The sequence below is a fragment of the Haliotis cracherodii genome, unplaced genomic scaffold (assembly GCF_022045235.1).
Source record: "Haliotis cracherodii isolate W230 unplaced genomic scaffold, xgHalCrac1.p SCAF_20, whole genome shotgun sequence".
Classification (NCBI taxonomy): Eukaryota; Metazoa; Mollusca; class Gastropoda; order Lepetellida; family Haliotidae; genus Haliotis; species Haliotis cracherodii.
The window spans coordinates 5,878,426-5,897,949 of record NW_027266276.1 but is presented as its reverse complement, the minus strand read 5'-3'; the positions used below and the strand labels follow the sequence as shown (position 1 = coordinate 5,897,949).

General features: G+C 44.4%; 1 protein-coding gene across 1 annotated transcript in view; it reads left to right on the top strand.

The window, feature by feature from the left end:
- The window catches only part of LOC139470248 (ATP-citrate synthase-like), a 66,380-nt gene continuing 46,856 nt past the window's right edge, over positions 1-19,524 (top strand). Inside the window, exons 1-2 of the mRNA XM_071252583.1 lie at positions 1-99; positions 18,758-18,935. Coding sequence (XP_071108684.1) covers positions 18,786-18,935 — 150 coding nt within the window. The 5' untranslated portion in view covers positions 1-99; positions 18,758-18,785. The remainder of the gene's footprint in view (positions 100-18,757; positions 18,936-19,524) is intronic.

Sequence of the window (19,524 nt, the reverse complement as noted above, 5' to 3'; positions counted from 1 at the left end):
CGGCAATGCTGTGTTGATCACGAAGTGGCGTGAGAGGTGGCCTTATAAATCGAGAGCACCTCGCGTTCGTCTGTCACTGTGCGCGACGTCCAGCTTCAGGTAAGGTACTCAAAACCTAACCATACTCCCGGCATAGTGAAAATGTGTTTAGGTATCGCCCTGTGGATAAATGGCACGGCTGAAGTTGACGGTCGATGTGACTATTTCATCTCGCCGACAGCCGGCTCTCTGTTGACGCTGTGCTTACTGTACAACTGGGTGAACATAACGAAGCATGCCTCAGACATGTTCAATATCCAGCAGTTTCGTGTCGCAGATATTGTATCGGTTGTTTGGCCGTCTAAGGTGTTTATTTTTATGTTAATAAAATATTTTTGTCTCGTCTAATCTTCAGCATTTGAGATGGCTATAATGTGTCAAATTAATATGCACATTTCACTCAGGCATGTATAATAACATTGAAAATGAATTATTTTCTGATGAGATGACAGAACTTTCAGTTCCTTGATCAGCAGACAATGTTTTTTTTGTTTCTTAATTGTTGTGTCAGCATCCTTCAAGTGTTGAGCATATCAGTTAACAAGATTTGATAACATTCAACACACATTTACACTCGATTCAGGATTTGACCTGTGAAGATCTGTTACACCGATGCCTGTCGTAAGAGCTAGGCGACATAAGGAATCGTGTACTAGAGCTTGGTGACTTGTTTGGTGCATGTCATCGAATCTGTGGACTGTCCAGAATTGATTATTTACTGACCACCATCAAAAAGCCTGAATATTGCTGAATCAAAAACACAAACACCCAAAAATGCAAACATCTTTCCAGGTCTGTCAAATAAAAATACCAAACCAAATTTCACTCTTGATAAAGTCCTCCATTATTAGTCCTAACATTTGTTTACTGTCGGACAGATGATGTAATCTCTGTTGGTAAATGTAGTTGTTCAGTGCGTCTTCCGAACAACAATGTTCATAAACATAAGATTAAACCCTTTGTGCTATGTCACCTTTTCCTGATACAGTGAGACTGTTCCTTGTTTATATGAATATGATTTGGCAGTTCTTGGTATAATATGTATAAGATCAAGATGAAAAGTACAAGTCTCAAGTCTGCTATCATCTGTGTGTCATCTGTGTAATAAGAAGTTCATTCCCTAAATAATCCTCATTATCAAACCCTTCCTCATCATTTAACCTCACAATGCAACCCGTCCTCACATCCAACCCAGATTCACACCCAACCCCACCTCACACCCAACCCCACCTCACACCCAACCCCTACTTAAACCCAACCCCACCTCACACCTCACACACAACCCCACCCCAAACCCAATCCCACCTGACAACCAACCCCACCCCACACCAACCCCACACCAATCCCACCTCACACCCAATCCCACTTCACTCCCAACCCCACCTCACGCCCAACCGCACCTTATGCCTCACCCCACCTTATGCCTCACCCCACCTCACACCCAATCCCACCTCACAGCCAACCCCACCTCACAGCCAACCCCACCTCACTCCCAACCCCACCTCACACCCAGTCCCACCTCACAGCCAACCCCACCTCACACCTCACCCCACCTCACACCCAATCCCACCTCACACCCAATCCCACCTCACTCCCAACCCCACCTCACGCCCAACCCCACCTTATGCCTCACCCCACCTTATGCCTCACCCCACCTTATGCCTCACCCCACCTAATGCCTCACCCCACCTCACACCCAACCCCACTTCACACCCAACCCCACCTCACGCCCAACCCCACCTCATGCCTCACCCCACCTTATGCCTCACCCCACCTCACGCCCCTCCCCACCTCACATTCAACCCCACCTCACATCCAACCCCACCTCACGCCCAACCCCACCTCACGCCTCACCCCCCCTTATGCCTCACCCCACCTTATGCCTCACCCCACCTCACGCCTCACCCCACCTCACGCCCCACCCCACCTCACATCAAACCCCACCTAACATCCAGCCCCACCTCACTCCCCGCCCCACCCCACCCCACCTCACACTCAATCCCACCTCATGCCCAAGCCCACCTCACGCCTAACCCCACCTCATGCCCCACCAAATGCCCCACCCAACCTCACACCCCACCCCACCTCACACCCCACCCAACCTGAAGCCCCACCCCACCTCACGCCCAACCACACCTTACACCCAACCCCACCTCATGCCCCACCCAACCTCACATCCAACCCCACCTTACACCCAACCCCACCTCACGCCCCACCCCACGCTCAACCCCACCTCACGCCCCACCCAACCTCATACCCAACCCCAACTCCGAACCCCCTGTTCCTCATGAAACCCCACCCACTCACCTAGCCTCTGACCAATCTCATCCACATCCCAACTCAACTCACCTCACCTCTGACCAATGTCATCCACATCACCCATATCACCTCACCCCTGACCAATCCCACCCACATCCCAACTCACCCCACCCCTGACCAATCCCACCCACATCCCAACTCACCTCACCTCTGACCAATCCCACCCACATCCCAACTCACCTCACCCCTGACCAATCCCACCCACATCCCAACTCACCCCACCCCTGACCAATCCCACCCACATCCCAACTCACCTCACTTCTGACCAATCCCACCCACATCCCAACTCACCCCACCCCTGACCAATCCCACCCACATCCCAACTCACCTTACCTCTGACCAATCCCACCCACATCCCAACTCACCCCACCTCTGACCAATCCCACCCACATCCCAACTCACCTTACCTCTGACCAATCCCACCCACATCCCAACTCACCTCACTTCTGACCAATCCCACCCACATCCCAACTCACCTCACCCCTGACCAATCCCACCCACATCCCAACTCACCACACCCCTGACCAATCCCACCCACATCCCAACTCACCTCACCTCTGACCAATCCCACCCACATCCCAACTCACCTCACCCCTGACCAATCCCACCCACATCCCAACTCACCTCACCCCTGACCAATCCCACCCACATCCCAACTCACCCCACCCCTGACCAATCCCACCCACATCCCAACTCACCTCACCTCACCTCTGACCAATGTCATCCACATCACCCATATCACCTCACCCCTGACCAATCCCACCCACATCCCAACTCACCTCACTTCTGACCAATCCCACCCACATCCCAACTCACCCCACCCCTGACCAATCCCACCCACATCCCAACTCACCTCACCCCTGACCAATCCCACCCACATCCCAACTCACCTCACTTCTGACCAATCCCACCCACATCCCAACTCACCTCACCCCTGACCAATCCCACCCACATCCCAACTCACCTCACCCCTGACCAATCCCACCCACATCCCAACTCACCTTACCTCTGACCAATCCCACCCACATCCCAACTCACCCCACCCCTGACCAATCCCACCCACATCCCAACTCACCTTACCTCTGACCAATCCCACCCACATCCCAACTCACCTTACCTCTGACCAATCCCACCCACATCCCAACTCACCTCACCCCTGACCAATCCCACCCACATCCCAACTCACCCCACCCCTGACCAATCCCACCCACATCCCAACTCACCTTACCTCTGACCAATCCCACCCACATCCCAACTCACCTTACCTCTGACCAATCCCACCCACATCCCAACTCACCCCACCCCTGACCAATCCCACCCACATCCCAACTCACCTCACCCCTGACCAATCCCACCCACATCCCAACTCACCTCACCCCTGACCAATCCCACCCACATCCCAACTCACCTTACCTCTGACCAATCCCACCCACATCCCAACTCACCCCACCCCTGACCAATCCCACCCACATCCCAACTCACCCCACCCCTGACCAATCCCACCCACATCCCAACTCACCTCACCCCTGACCAATCCCACCCACATCCCAACTCACCTTACCTCTGACCAATCCCACCCACATCCCAACTCACCTCACCCCTGACCAATCCCACCCACATCCCAACTCACCTCACCCCTGACCAATCCCACCCACATCCCAACTCACCTTACCTCTGACCAATCCCACCCACATCCCAACTCACCTCACCTCTGACCAATCCCACCCACATCCCAACTCACCTCACCTCTGACCAATCCCACCCACATCCCAACTCACCTCACCTCTGACCAATCCCACCCACATCCCAACTCACCTCACTTCTGACCAATCCCACCCACATCCCAACTCACCTCACCCCTGACCAATCCCACCCACATCCCAACTCACCCCACCCCTGACCAATCCCACCCACATCCCAACTCACCCCACCCCTGACCAATCCCACCCACATCCCAACTCACCCCACCCCTGACCAATCCCACCCACATCCCAACTCACCCCACCCCTGACCAATCCCACCCACATCCCAACTCACCCCACCCCTGACCAATCCCACCCACATCCCAACTCACCCCACCCCTGACCAATCCCACCCACATCCCAACTCACCCCACCCCTGACCAATCCCACCCACATCCCAACTCACCTCACCCCTGACCAATCCCACCCACATCCCAACTCACCTCACTTCTGACCAATCCCACCCACATCCCAACTCACCCCACCCCTGACCAATCCCACCCACATCCCAACTCACCCCACCCCTGACCAATCCCACCCACATCCCAACTCACCCCACCCCTGACCAATCCCACCCACATCCCAACTCACCTTACCTCTGACCAATCCCACCCACATCCCAACTCACCTCACTTCTGACCAATCCCACCCACATCCCAACTCACCCCACCCCTGACCAATCCCACCCACATCCCAACTCACCTTACCTCTGACCAATCCCACCCACATCCCAACTCACCTCACCCCTGACCAATCCCACCCACATCCCAACTCACCTCACTTCTGACCAATCCCACCCACATCCCAACTCACCCCACCTCTGACCAATCTCACCCACATCCCAACTCACCACACCTCTGACCAATCCCACCCACATCCCAACTCACCACACCTCTGACCAATCCCACCCACATCCCAACTCACCACACCTCTGACCAATCCCACCCACATCCCAACTCACCTCACCTCTGACCAATGTCATCCACATCCCAACTCACCTCACCTCTGACCAATCTCACCCACATCCCACTCACCTAACCTCTGTCCCACCTCGGGGCTTTACGTGGCCGTTGTCTTAGGCATTGCTATCAGGGGTCCGGAAATTTTAAAATCCCAATTGGACATTTGCATTTAGGCCACACCCCATTCAAATAGCGTAATTTAGTACGACTTTTCACACACATTACAAGTTGTTATGTAAGTGTTCCCTCGTTATTGCGCTAACTCGGCTATAGCGCATGGTAAAGCATGGCTCACAAAATTTACTAACATCTTTAATAAACTCAAGTTTTCCAATGACACAATGTTTTCCCCCATCTCAGAAAACATTATCAGCTGATCACCGCGATCACGTAACACCGAAAATACCGGTCAACAAATCCGAACTGAAGTACACAATTTAATCCTATTATTATAATATCTGGTAATAAAAAAATTGTTCATTGTTTTCTGGACTAATGTTTGCAATATATTTGATTAATTATATTCAAAATTTAATTCAATAATTATAAAAATGTTTACAATAATTTTGGCAAAATCATATGCGAAGTGATCGGTAGATCGCAAAACTCAACGTTATTTACAGCAACCACGGTCAGATTACTGCTATTGATGCCTTGGAACGAACTTGAGTTGCAAGAGAATGGATACACATATCATATATGCTGTACCATGACTCGCTAAAAGTCATATTTGAGGCAGTTTTACTAATAAATGTCAACATAACGTTTTTGCAATCAAAATACATGTAGTGCGGGAAGTCCCTACGTTAACTGGTCAAAATCGTTCCATATGTCATAAAATATCCTGCATACCATCTGTACCAAAGTGATACGCTTTTGGTTATGGTTCTTATAAGTTTAAGTATATATGGTGGAAGCTGCAACTAAAATGTGATATTGGAATATATTATTCCTGATAAAATAATAATTTCAGATACAATTTCTTCCAACCATTGCATCAAAATGTTTTGAAGTTGTATCATTGGGTAAATCATCATGTCTAATGATGATACTTTTATTGACCAAGTTTGTTTTACCTGTTTATTCACCTGATTTCGCTGAAGGGATACGATAAAGCTCATCAATTATTTTGAACCCGAAGGTAGCGTTGTTTGTTTTTGAAAATGTCTTGACAGAAAAATTAAAATGTCTGGAAAGCAATATTTTAAACTGGATATTTGAGGTTCCCAATCGGAAATGTCTGGCTTATATGACCATTTCCGAACCCCTGATTGCCATCCCTTGGGCATGCCAAAATCCTATAATTGTGGGTTCGAATCCCGGTTCACCATGATTATGTTTCTAGGCTTATCTGCACCACACCCGTGCTCGTTGGTTTCACCAGAGTGGTAAACGTCTCAGACCTGCATCAATCCCGATATGGCTGCAATATTGCCGATGCGATGTAAAATGTATAACTCACTCACTCACTCAGACCTGCCTCACTTAGGGCTTCCTCTAACATTAAGCTGACACACTGTGATACAACTGGAATACTGTTCAAAGCAGCGTTAAACCCAACTCACCAACTCACTCTGACCCACCCTGACCTCAACCCACCCGTCACCCAAAGACACTGAACCATCCACAACCACCCCCTCCACACCATCTCCTGGATACCTACTGTCTGAGTTTGTAGCTGGACACCGTGACACAGAGCTCTATGCAGTGTTTGTGTAGGGCAGCAATATTATACCGTCTCCCAGTAAGTTTTGTTTAACATTTGACTTTGGTTTCCTCAGACATGTCAGAGTAAACATGGATAGTTGAATTTCCATCGTCACACCTGTACCACACCTGTTCAGGTATTCCATTGTAGAGTCGTGTTTATTGACCAGTGCCATCTGCTCAATTATGGTCCTTTGTCTAGCGTTGGTTTGCTTGTAATATACTAGTATATTGTCAGTCACATTTGTTAGTGGAAGTCATCAGTCGTGTGTTCCCACATGGCTGCTGCACCTGTCTGGGGGAATCCTCATGAACACCTGTACGATGGCAAATAGATGTTTGTAGAAGCCAGCTTTGATAGTGCTTATGTTGAGGCCTTATGAATTGAAACGGGGGCGCCCAGTCGTCTAAGGCGCGGCAATTCGCTGTGCAGAGTTGCGTCTCTTGGGCATGACAGAAACCTATGATTGTGGGTTCGAATCCTGGTTTGCCCCGATTATATTTCTAGGTTTGTCTGGAATACTGTTAAAAGCGGCGTTAAATCCAACTCACTCACTCACTCACTCACTCATGACCATGTGCTTTGCTATTTATAGCGCAACGGTAAATAAGCTCCGCCAACTGTGATTGATGCAGAAACCAAACACGATCGATTTTGAAGTGAACCACTTCAAAACCTGGGCATGGAAGATGAGCTGGTTACTAGGTTTACCTGAGGTTGTTAGGAACTTAATGCAATATAGGGTCACACGGTGATAGGTTTATAAGACTGCTTTTCATTGTTTTATTATTTTCACATATTAATGTTTTTGGAGGCAGTTTCATAAATCAAGTTTTAAAAATGTCTGGCCCAACCGGGGTAATTCAGTCCACATCCTGCATGCATGGATTCTGGTTCTGTGCATGTCTTTAAGATAAGGGTACTGTCTCAGTGTTTCAGGGTAAGTCTGACCTGCCTGTCTGGGGGCAGCCGCATCACTTCCTGGTTTGTACTTGTCTCATACCATGTGCTCACTCAAGTGAAAATGATACTTCTACACTGCATTTTTATAAATAGTCACCTGTCTCTTGTTTCACATGATCTAACAATCAGAATTGTCAGGCTGTTTGGGTAGAAATCTCTTGAACGCACCCCTCCTTAAAACACCAAGGTGAAAATAGTTTCAAAGCTTTATCTTGGCCCCATCAAGAACGGTGTGACAGAGCTCCAGATAACTTTTTGAGCAATCTAGGGTTTCTATTTTAATTGTGTTATTACATTTTTCATTGGGTAATCAATATTTTGTCACTCGTCTGTTCATCACTCTATTGGGTTTTTCCCCAAACTAGATAACATTTTAAGATTAAAAAAATGAAATAATGTTTTAGATTTATATAACTGTTCTAAATAGATATTATTGTGTTTATGGAATTAGCTCCCTTGTACGCATGCTGAAAAGGCTTCATTGGGTATGCGAGCTGTTTTTATACATTTAAGTTTTTCATTTAATGCATGCGTTCCTGTACGCAAGTTAATTGAAAGTAATTGGGTTTTGAATATTTGGTGGGGGGTACGCAAATACGCTGCTTATCTGTAGGTCTGGTGTTAGAAATGGTCCTCAGCAACCCATGAATGTCGTAAAAGGTTAGTAACTTGGTTGAAGCCTGTCATTGTATCCTAATTGCATGATGTCAATCACTTGATTGGTCCAGACTCGATTATTTACACACCCCGTCATGTTGCTGGAATATTGCTGAGAGTGGCATAAAACAACAAACAAAACTTAGAATGACTTATTATTACAATGTCATTGTGTTACATTCTTGATTGTGTCATCATTCAGAAATTTGGTATGATTGATCATATTGTCAAATGTTGTTCAGTCTTGCCCAGACTTAATTATTTACATGTTGCTGTGACAAAACTGTCATATTGCTTAGAGTGACATAAAATAACATTCACCCTCGCAAGAATATTGTCAAAGGTTGCGACGTTATGATGGATCAATTTGACAAAAAGGTATTAATGACAAGTGATGATGCTTCATATACAGAGATGTGATTAATACAGTTTTGTGATATATTCCTGATAATAATAAGAGTAGATCATAATTATTTGGTTTTCCTGTTTGGTGTTGAGACGGTTGTTCGAAGGCATTTCAGGGGTAGAAACTAACAGTTTCAGTTCACTAGTCCTTATGATAATAACATATAGCAAAACCCCTAAAAATGGCAAATTTCTACTAGCCCTTATGATACCTTTCGGGTAGCCTAGTGGTTAAAGCATTTGCTTGTCAGGCCAAAGACCCGGGTTCGAGTCCCGACATGGGTACAATGTGTGAAGCCCATTTCTTGTCACCCCGCCGTGATATTGCTGGAATATTGTTAAAAGCGGCGTAAAACGATACTCACGCACTCACTATTAGGAAGTTTGGCAAGGATTCCAGGACTAGTGCCAATTTCTAACGCTGCATTTGAACTTGCTGAGCAGAGTTGTGTCCCTTTGCTATGCTAAGATCCTATGTGATTTATCATCCAGGAAGTTCTCAGAGCTGCAGATAAGCTGTGTATTTGCGTAAAGTACTCACAATAAATTACCTTAACGGAGCTATTTTTGACTTGCCTGTGAAGAAGCACATGCATGAAAAAAATGAAAAGCACAATGAAGGACACTGAGTAATTACCCAATGCAGCCTTATCAGTTTTCAGCCTGTATGTGTCTTTACAGGTCTTTATTAACTGTTGGAATGCAAGGGTCACATATACATGAACTCTACTTTCAAAAAAGTGCTACGTCTCCTTATAAGTGGTTTTGTAACTTCGACATTATGGCTGTTGTGCTTATGCAATTTGTGACATGCTTGGGGCATAACATTGGCGTGAATTAGATAAAATTTTGATTAAATTAATAAACACCCCAAACAGGTTTTTAAGCAGAAATATGTATGATTTTTTTCATATTACAAGACCGCTTCCGTGGTCTTGTGGTAGAGCGTCCGCCCGGGGAGCAGAAGGTCCTGGGTTCGATCCCTGGCCGCGTCATACCAAAAGACATTAAAAGATGGTACTTGTTACTCTGTCTGGCGCTCGGCATTAAGGGGCTAAAACAAGGACTGGTTGGCTCAGAGTCAGTATACTGTGTCTGAGTGGGGTATTCATGTTAAACTGCGGCATGGTATCTCAGTGGGCTAGCACTATAAATCGGCATCAGTCCGGACTAGTACAAGCAGCCACGCACGCACGCACGCATACACACGTGCATGCATGTCGCTAGATTTATATAAATGCAATAATCTTGGACGCAACGTTAAACCCAATTTCACCTCACCTTGTATTACTAAGTTATTGTCATGCTGTGTTGATGGTCCTTCACATTAATTTAGTTGTATGTATTGAACCCCCACCAAGAACATTATCAATACCCAAAGTGAATGATAACGTCAGTAAATACTCGATGGCTCATAAATTTATCTGAAGCCCTGAGTTTTCCTTGGTGGTAGATGGCTAAGACCTGTATCACTTTGGTGTTTTCAGTTCATTGCTGTTATATTTCTGCATTATACTCATTGCTTGTTGGAAATGAATATATACTACTTGAAAAAAAGATAAAGAACATATTTTTTTCATTTGACTATAGTTAATCTGTCATCACATGACATTAACTATGTTGTCATATGTTTGTTATCTAGATAGACTGAAATAGTGTGAAATAGTTTGATTTTATTCATGACAAAGTTTACCGTGTTGTCTATTGTCATGTTATAGTCGATTTAAGGAACAATCAAGTTTTGAACTATTCCAGAAGCATTAAATGAATTGTCATCAGTGTCACCATGACAACACTTTAAGAAACATTACAAGAAAAATGACACCTTCCTACATAATTGGTCTGAACTGCTTGTGTAAATATTCAATGAAACCATTATTGAATTACCATGGCTAAACATTTCCACTCCATGTTCAATACTATTGTACTTGGGTATTGATGATTAAGACAAATACCTCCACGTGGGTGGCTCAAGGAGACGGTGTAAGTCATGCATTGTTGATCACAACTACTTCTGTGTACAATTGGTGAGGATTTCCTTTCAACACTGTTCTTATTGAGGGGGTGGGTGGTTAGCCATGTGATTAAAGTGTTTGCTTGTCATGGCTGATCTAGGTTTGATTCCCAACATGACGATGTGTGAAACTTTGTTGTGTGTCTCCATTTGAGATATTGCTAGAATATTGCTGAAAGTAAAACCTCACTCACTCACACAACAACTCACTCGAAAGTAGCTGCATATTTCTTAACTTGTTTTTATCCCCCGCCCAACGAAGTTGGCGGGGGATATAGAAACGGGCTCCATCCGTCCGTCCGTCACGTTTTGTTTCCGGAGCATAACTCATAAACCGTTCAATATTTTTTCATCAAACTTTGCAGGTCTGTCAGGTACATGCTGAACTGGTGCCTTTTGCTATTGAGAAATTTTAGAATTTTTTATTTTTTACGTTTCCATGGCAACAAGATGGACTTAGGTTCTGTGAGGGTAGGGTTCGTTTCTGGAGCATAACTCATAAACCGTTCAATATTTATTCATCAAACTTTGCAGGTCTGTCAGGTACATGCTGAACTGGTGCCTTTTGCTATTGAGAAATTTTAGAAATTTTTATTTTTTACGTTTCCATGGCAACAAGATGGACTTAGGTTCTGTGAGGGTAGGGTTCGGTTTTTTTTTTACAATTTCCATGACAAGTTCCACCTCAGTTAAAAAAGGTTAGGGTTTGTTTAGATTTAATTATGTCATAAATTCTGCAACAGGGGTGGGGGATATAGCCACATTAGTGGCAAACTCTTGTTATTTTGACAATAGAATATTAAGATGACACATTTTTATTTTCGTTTTGTGGATCAACTGGTTGAGACCAAAGCTTCCATTAGAAAAAAAACAACAAAACAGGATAAATGTACTTAGATGTCCGACTGCAGGGTTTGATTGATGTAGTAACAATGAACTTTTTAAACATGCAGAATAATTGATTAAATGCTTTGTAGCTTTTGGCCACTGCAGTCTAATTGTAAAATCTTCCAAACATTCTCGGAAATAAATAAATATACAAGTTACTGTAACCATGGTAACAAGACTGAACATCCTGCTTTTAAAAAGTATGAAATTACATATAAACTGAACAATAAACATTAAAAATGATGAATATTTTGGGTGATATTTTTATGAAATTGTATGCTCAGTTTTCACAACAAAAAATGGCCGAAAAATTATTTGTGATCCCAAACGATTTTTGTTCATTATCTTTTCTCCACTAAACCAAGCAACCCAAAAAGATTCATGCCAAATAAAAACATGAAGCATGATGAGATACACACATTTGTTTTTGTTTTCATCTCAACGACCAAAGCTATATTGTAATATTCTGTGTAACATAAAGTCCAAAACCGTGACCCAGGTTTCTGCTGTGCTGAAGTTACTTCTTTTTGTACATCCTCTTTAAGCATTCTTGCTCGTATCTTGAAAAGACCAGATGGAAGTTGAACCAACCCTTCTCCCACAGAAACGAATCGTGGTGTTACTCTACTCCATCAGAATGTCTGTCTGTCGCAAGGGTATGTTTAAATTGGATCCACTGTGGAACAAATCAATTTCTTGATGTCCACTAAATTTTGTTTAGCAGATCACTTCATTAGAAGTGGCCAAACTTGGAATTTCCCCTGGGAATCACATGGTACCTCCAATTAGACACGGTTATTGACTCTTGCATGTTGTAGATGTCGAATTAGATGGTTTTCATTGGCTGATTTTATCACCCACGATGTATCGATTGAGTTCAGGGGGTTCTGCAGCAAAAGACGTACAGAGATAGGTGAGGATCCTCAGGATAGAGTTGAGAGGGTAAGGGAGCCATATGACACGCATGATATTGATATAGGGGCTTCATGGCCATGTTGAATGTTCACATGCATTGATTGGGGAGGATACATAATGGTCCTCCATCTTTGAGGCTGATGTGGGTTTCTGTAGAGCGGAGCAATTTGCTTGATATGAGATATCAGGATGAACTCTTATGAGTTTATGTAAAATGTGTGATATGCTTTGAAGAGGTGTCAGAATTTTGAAAGCGATAGAAATTGGCACTAGTCCTTGCCAAACTGCCCAATCGTTAAGGTATTATAAGGAATTGTAGAAACTTGCCATTTTTAAGGGTTTTGGTATATGCTGTCATTATAAGGACTAGAAGGCTAAAAATGTTAGATTCTAACGCTGTGTTGATAGTCCTGTTTTCTCCATTACTGCTAGAGAGCATATGAAGCGTGTTGATAGATCTGTGCATATCATGAGTCACAATCAGTTTCACGTGACTGAATTATGTGAATCGGGAATAATAATCTGTTCAGCTTAGATGATGCCTGATGTTTTAGTAAAAATAGGAAGGTCAAGTAGATTCAAAATGATGCATGCATTTGTAATGTGTACCATGTACACATGAGGAAGCTCAATGCCCCCAAAATATTTATGATATAATCATGACAATATTATTTTGCTATAGACTCCTCAAGCCTTTGGAAGTGTAATTGACTGAAATCTATAAAGTAGTTTATTTGGGTGTCTAGTTGTTGCCTTTGATGAATAATGGAACACACATGTACTCATACTTATTGTGTGTCATGACCACTGATGACTTATTTGGCCACCCGTGTAGATCCGGGGTAGAATAGGTCTTCAGCAAACCATGCTTGCCATAAAAGGCGACTGTGCTTGTCGTAAGAGGCGACTAATGGGATCGGGTGGTCAGGTCGTAAGAGGCGACTAACGGGATCGGGTGGTCAGGCTCGCTGACTTGGTTGATGCATGTCATCGATCCCAGTTGTGTGGATCGATGCTCATGATGTCAATCACTGGATTGTCTGGTCCAGATTCGTTTATTTACAGACCGCTATCATTTAGCTTGAATATTGCTGAGTGCTGCATGAAACAACCAACCAGCAAACAAACAAACTTATTTGGCAATACAGCCCTGCCAGACATATGTATTTGAGTAATATTGTTGAATGTATTTGGTATATTTGAGTAATATTGTTGAATGTATTTGGCACATTAACCAGCATAACAGTGTAGAGACAGACAACTGTGAAACTGTATGTTCATTGTATAGTTAACGCAGATGTTTCAATAAGATGATGCTTACTGAAAGATTCAAAGGCTTATCAACTTTGACAGACACAAGACTTGGTGTCTTTTCAATTATGACACAGCCATTGATAACACAATTCTGTACTCCAAACAGAGTCTGCATCACGAGCAGACAGAATCAGCCAACACTTAACGATTTCAAGCCAATCGTAGAACATTAGTTGTGAATGAGGCAATCATTCGCCTTTTAGAATAATCCAAGGTTAATGTGATAAAACACCCCCTCCATCAGCCTATACTATTCGTCAGAGAACTGGTTATTGATCAAGTATCCATGTACTGGCCCCTTAAAGGAAGGGGGAACGTGTATATTGATTTTGCTAGACGTCTTATCCATGGACAGTAATTCTTGAGGCTTGGCAGTGGCTGAGAGAGATTTCTGGAGATTTACAGTTTGGCGCTGTAAGAAACTAATGAAAAACTCCTAGGCCGGAAATTGACTAACAAGATGCTTGGGTTTTCTCGCCTTCTGTATTTGTAGTGATTTGTTGGTGTAAATATTTGATAGGGTGTGAGATTGGTGATACGAGTGGTTTCGTTTGCATTTCGTTTGATTAAAACCAGGTTAATGTTGAAGATGGCTGTAGGTGTTCATCGGGTGTGCTAATTGTTAATGTGTAACAGGTGCTTGTCAGTAGGGGAACAAAATGGTGTTCGGTGTGTGAACTTGTTGGAGTTAATTGTGTTCTGAACTTCATGCTGGCTATTGAAAATAATTGCACCTCAATTGCTATGGAATATTTGTTGCTATCAGGGAGAAAATGTGAGTTTGGGATATGTTTCAGTTGTGAATATGGAGAATTCTTGTTTTCATTCCAGGTGTATACTATCATGATTACTGACTCAGGTCAAACATATTTTTTTTCGGGTGACTGTTTTTTGTGTGAAAAACGTCATTGTGAAAAGAACAGATTTGATTTTGTACTCTTTGTTGATGTCCTTATAGTATAGCATTGAGTTTTGTATTTATGTCATAGACCTATTTTTAAGATAAATGAACACACTCACTAGCCTCTAAATCAGTACTAGCCCACTAGTCCCTAAATCAGAACTTATTCAATAGCCTCTTAATCAGTACTATTCAATAGCCTCTAAATCAGTACTAGCCTCTAAATCAGTACTATTCACCAGCCTCCAAATCAGTACTAGCCCACTGGCCTCTAAATCATTACTAGCCCACTAGCCTCTAAATCAGTACTAATTCACTAGCTCCTAAATAAGTACTAATTCACTAGCCTCCAAATCAGTACTAGCCCACTGGCCTCTAAATCAGTAATAGCCCACTGGCCTCTAAATCAGTACTAATTCAATAGCCTCTAAATCAGTACTAGCCTCTAAATCAGTACTAATTGACCAGCCTCCATATCAGTACTAGCCCACTGGCCTCTAAATCAGTACTAGCCCACTGGCCTCTAAATCAGTACTAGCCCACTAGCCTTGAAATCAGTACTAGCCTTCTAGCCTACATAAGTTCGCCCAACACCTAGGGTATTGTTTTCCAGACTTTCCACTTATGTCAGATGGTGGTTTTGGTGGGTAACTGTTGCGTCATCACTATTTTAGTTCCTACCCATGATCGACTGTATCTTCAGATTGAGTCACAGGCTACACAGACCCAGACAAGTTGTGTTCAGTAGAGAGAGCAGGGAGGGGGTGACACAGACCCAGGCAAGTCGTGTTCAGTAGAGAGAGCAGGGAGAGGGTGGCACAGACCCAGACAAGTCGTGTTCAGTAGAGAGAGCAGGGAGAGGGTGGCACAGACCCAGCCAAGTCGTGTTCAGTAGAGAGAGCAGGGAGAGGGTGGCACAGACCCAGCCAAGTCGTGTTCAGTAGAGAGAGCAGGGAGAGGGTGGCACAGACCCAGACAAGTCGTGTTCAGTAGAGAGAGCAGGGAGAGGGTGGCACAGACCCAGCCAAGTCGTGTTCAGTAGAGAGAGCAGGGAGAGGGTGGCACAGACCCAGCCAAGTCGTGTTCAGTAGAGAGAGCAGGGAGAGGGTGGCACAGACCCAGACAAGTCGTGTTCAGTAGAGAGAGCAGGGAGAGGGTGGCACAGACCCAGCCAAGTCGTGTTCAGTAGAGAGAGCAGGGAGAGGGTGGCACAGACCCAGCCAAGTCGTGTTCAGTAGAGAGAGCAGGGAGAGGGTGGCACAGACCCAGCCAAGTCGTGTTCAGTAGAGAGAGCAGGGAGAGGGTGGCACAGACCCAGCCAAGTCGTGTTCAGTAGAGAGAGCAGGGAGAGGGTGGCACAGACCCAGCCAAGTCGTGTTCAGTAGAGAGAGCAGGGAGAGGGTGGCACAGACCCAGACAAGTCGTGTTCAGTAGAGAGAGCAGGGAGAGGGTGGCACAGACCCAGCCAAGTCGTGTTCAGTAGAGAGAGCAGGGAGAGGGTGGCACAGACCCAGCCAAGTCGTGTTCAGTAGAGAGAGCAGGGAGAGGGTGGCACAGACCCAGACAAGTCGTGTTCAGTAGAGAGAGCAGGGAGAGGGTGGCACAGACCCAGCCAAGTCGTGTTCAGTAGAGAGAGCAGGGAGAGGGTGGCACAGACCCAGCCAAGTCGTGTTCAGTAGAGAGAGCAGGGAGAGGGTGGCACAGACCCAGACAAGTCGTGTTCAGTAGAGAGAGCAGGGAGAGGGTGGCACAGACCCAGCCAAGTTGTGTTCAGTAGAGAGAGCAGGGAGAGGGTGGCACAGACCCAGACAAGTCGTGTTCAGTAGAGAGAGCAGGGAGAGGGTGGCACAGACCCAGACAAGTCGTGTTCAGTAGAGAGAGCAGGGAGAGGGTGGCACAGACCCAGCCAAGTCGTGTTCAGTAGAGAGAGCAGGGAGAGGGTGGCACAGACCCAGCCAAGTCGTGTTCAGTAGAGAGAGCAGGGAGAGGGTGGCACAGACCCAGCCAAGTCGTGTTCAGTAGAGAGAGCAGGGAGAGGGTGACACAGACCCAGCCAAGTCGTGTTCAGTAGAGAGAGCAGGGAGAGGGTGACACAGACCCAGCCAAGTCGTGTTCAGTAGAGAGAGCAGGGAGAGGGTGGCAGTTATACATGTATAAATGAAGGGTGTTTGTCTCCCCAGCCAATGTCTTCACAATACTTCCATTTGGCTGTCCCCAATGTGGCTTGTCGCTGTATTTAGTGATGATTGGTTCCCCGCCCTACCCGACTCATTGTACGATGTGAATGGGAATGGAATACCGGGTCTGTCAAGTGTAAATGATACATAGATACCCAACCATCTGGAAATGCCTTTCATTCAGTGATATAGCTGTGATCACAATGACGGGTGATTTGGTATTGTGTGATGATGACGGCCATCGTAATAAGTATCTGTGTCTGGCAACACATGCAAGTTTATAAGCTTTTTTCCATCTAAATCATAAATGATTATACCATAATATGATTGGGGCATGACATGATTGGGCCATGACATGAATGGACCATGACATGATTGGGCCATGTCATGATTGGGCCATGACATGATTGGACCATGACATGATTGGGCCATGACATGATTGGGCCATGACATGATTAGGCCATGACATGATTAGAACACATGACGAGCAAGCCAATAAGACTGGAAGCCAATTGAACAGGATTAAGTGTACATAGGTCGGTGATAGTTGGTCAATGAGTTTGGAGTAGGCAGATGCTGTAATATTACCACCGATTAAATGAAAACTGTTGAAAGCAGCACTGAACCCAGCTCACTCACTCACTCACTCACTCACTCTGACAACTGCAGGTTTTCAACTCACATTAACCTGACAGAGCTCCAGATAAGCTGCGTATCTGCGTAAAATAGGCATCAGAAATGCAGAAATACGCAGTAAAATAAAATCCAAGCGTATCAAATACGCAACGAACATTATAGATACGCTACAAAAATAAAACTTGTGCGTATCATCAAAATATTGTGAAGTAACCCTGCGTATTCGATTAGCAAAAACAGCAACTTATTTTGAAATTATAAACGGGCATTCCGTTAACCTTGCCAAACTCCACGATGACACTTACATCATGATCATTTGCCATCACACTTTCGTGTGGAAGTATCTTGAGTCCTATAAAGCTCTCAAACCCACACGACACCAGTTTGCAGGGACTAGATGAATAGTGTTTTTTAAATATTTAACTTAAATACCCACACGTGTAAAAACTAGTGGGTAACAGAAATTTGAATACCCAGATAGAATTACTGATACCCAATGATTTTTGAATGCATGGGTAAAATACCCACAACACCAAAAGCTTATCTGGAGCTCTGACCTTACATGCTGTCTTGTAACTGAAATACATTTCACAGCATCATTAATCAAGCTCATACACTTCAATGACGTTGCTGAAACACTGGTGACCTTTCAGCTTCATTAAAACTGAAAACATTAAAGTTCACTCCCCTCCCCACAGGGACAGTTGACCACTGCTGGGGTGACAGCTGTGGCCTGGTGTGCTGACACTCAATGAAGGAAGGAAGGATGGTGTTATGCAGTTGAACTAGTTTGATCATATCGGTATTAAGCTGGCAGCTTGGAAAGTGTTCACTGGTTGTTATTTCTGTTACATGGATTTGCTAAACAGTCTTTTAGCCCTAGCTAAAAAATCTCATAAGACCAGTCGAAGTTTGTCTATGTAGGGTGTGACCATTGCTCAAACTATCCATGCATTGCAACTGTACATGGTTTGATGGAAATGCGATAGTAGTTAACATTGATGCTGTGCTTTAGTAGTGAGAATATCCATGGTCAGAAGCAAAACTCTATCCTTGACTTGCTTGAATGTTACAGAATTTATAGAAAACTTTTTGACTTACTGTTTCTATATTTCAGAATAAAATAATTACAGAAACAATCCAAGATGTCCGCCAAGGCGATATATGAATGCAAGGGGAAGGAACTCTTGAACAAGTTCCTGAATGATGAGGCCATGAAGAACAGAGTAGCGGAGGTGACGGAAGGTGTGAACTGGGACAAACTCACGCAGGAGAACCCATGGCTGCTCACAGAGGTAGGCAATAATCCTCAGTGTTTCCATGTACATATACATGTGATTACCGTTTTGTGACTGGTGTAATATGTCGTGGACTGGGTATTCCAGACACGGTCCACGCACACACCAGACACACCACACACACCACACACACCAACGATTGCGCGATTCACGCTAAAAAAATCAAATCGCCCCTCATAAAACACTCAATGCGCGATCTGTCGCGCACAGTAATTTCTTGTACAGTCACTTACTTTATCAGCTGTTTATCCCTACCTTTAGATTCAATACTCACTAAATCTTTAATCAATTAACGAAGAAAGACAGTTCACAGCAAACATTGTAAACAACTGTTGAAGACCGATCGATAATAACCGGAAGTTCGATTACGAGTTACGTCCCTTGGGTTGCTGAATAAATTATCGACAGGATTTGCATAGGAAACGAAATTTAATTTACTTTAGTAGAAAGCGTTTCAAAACTTTGATAAAAATTATGTTGTATGTTGTTGTTTAGTAATCAAAAACCTTTGGTGACAAGATGTTAAAAGACAATAAATATTCTATCTTGAATAGTTCTGAAATTTTTTTGAGCATTTTAGTTCGTT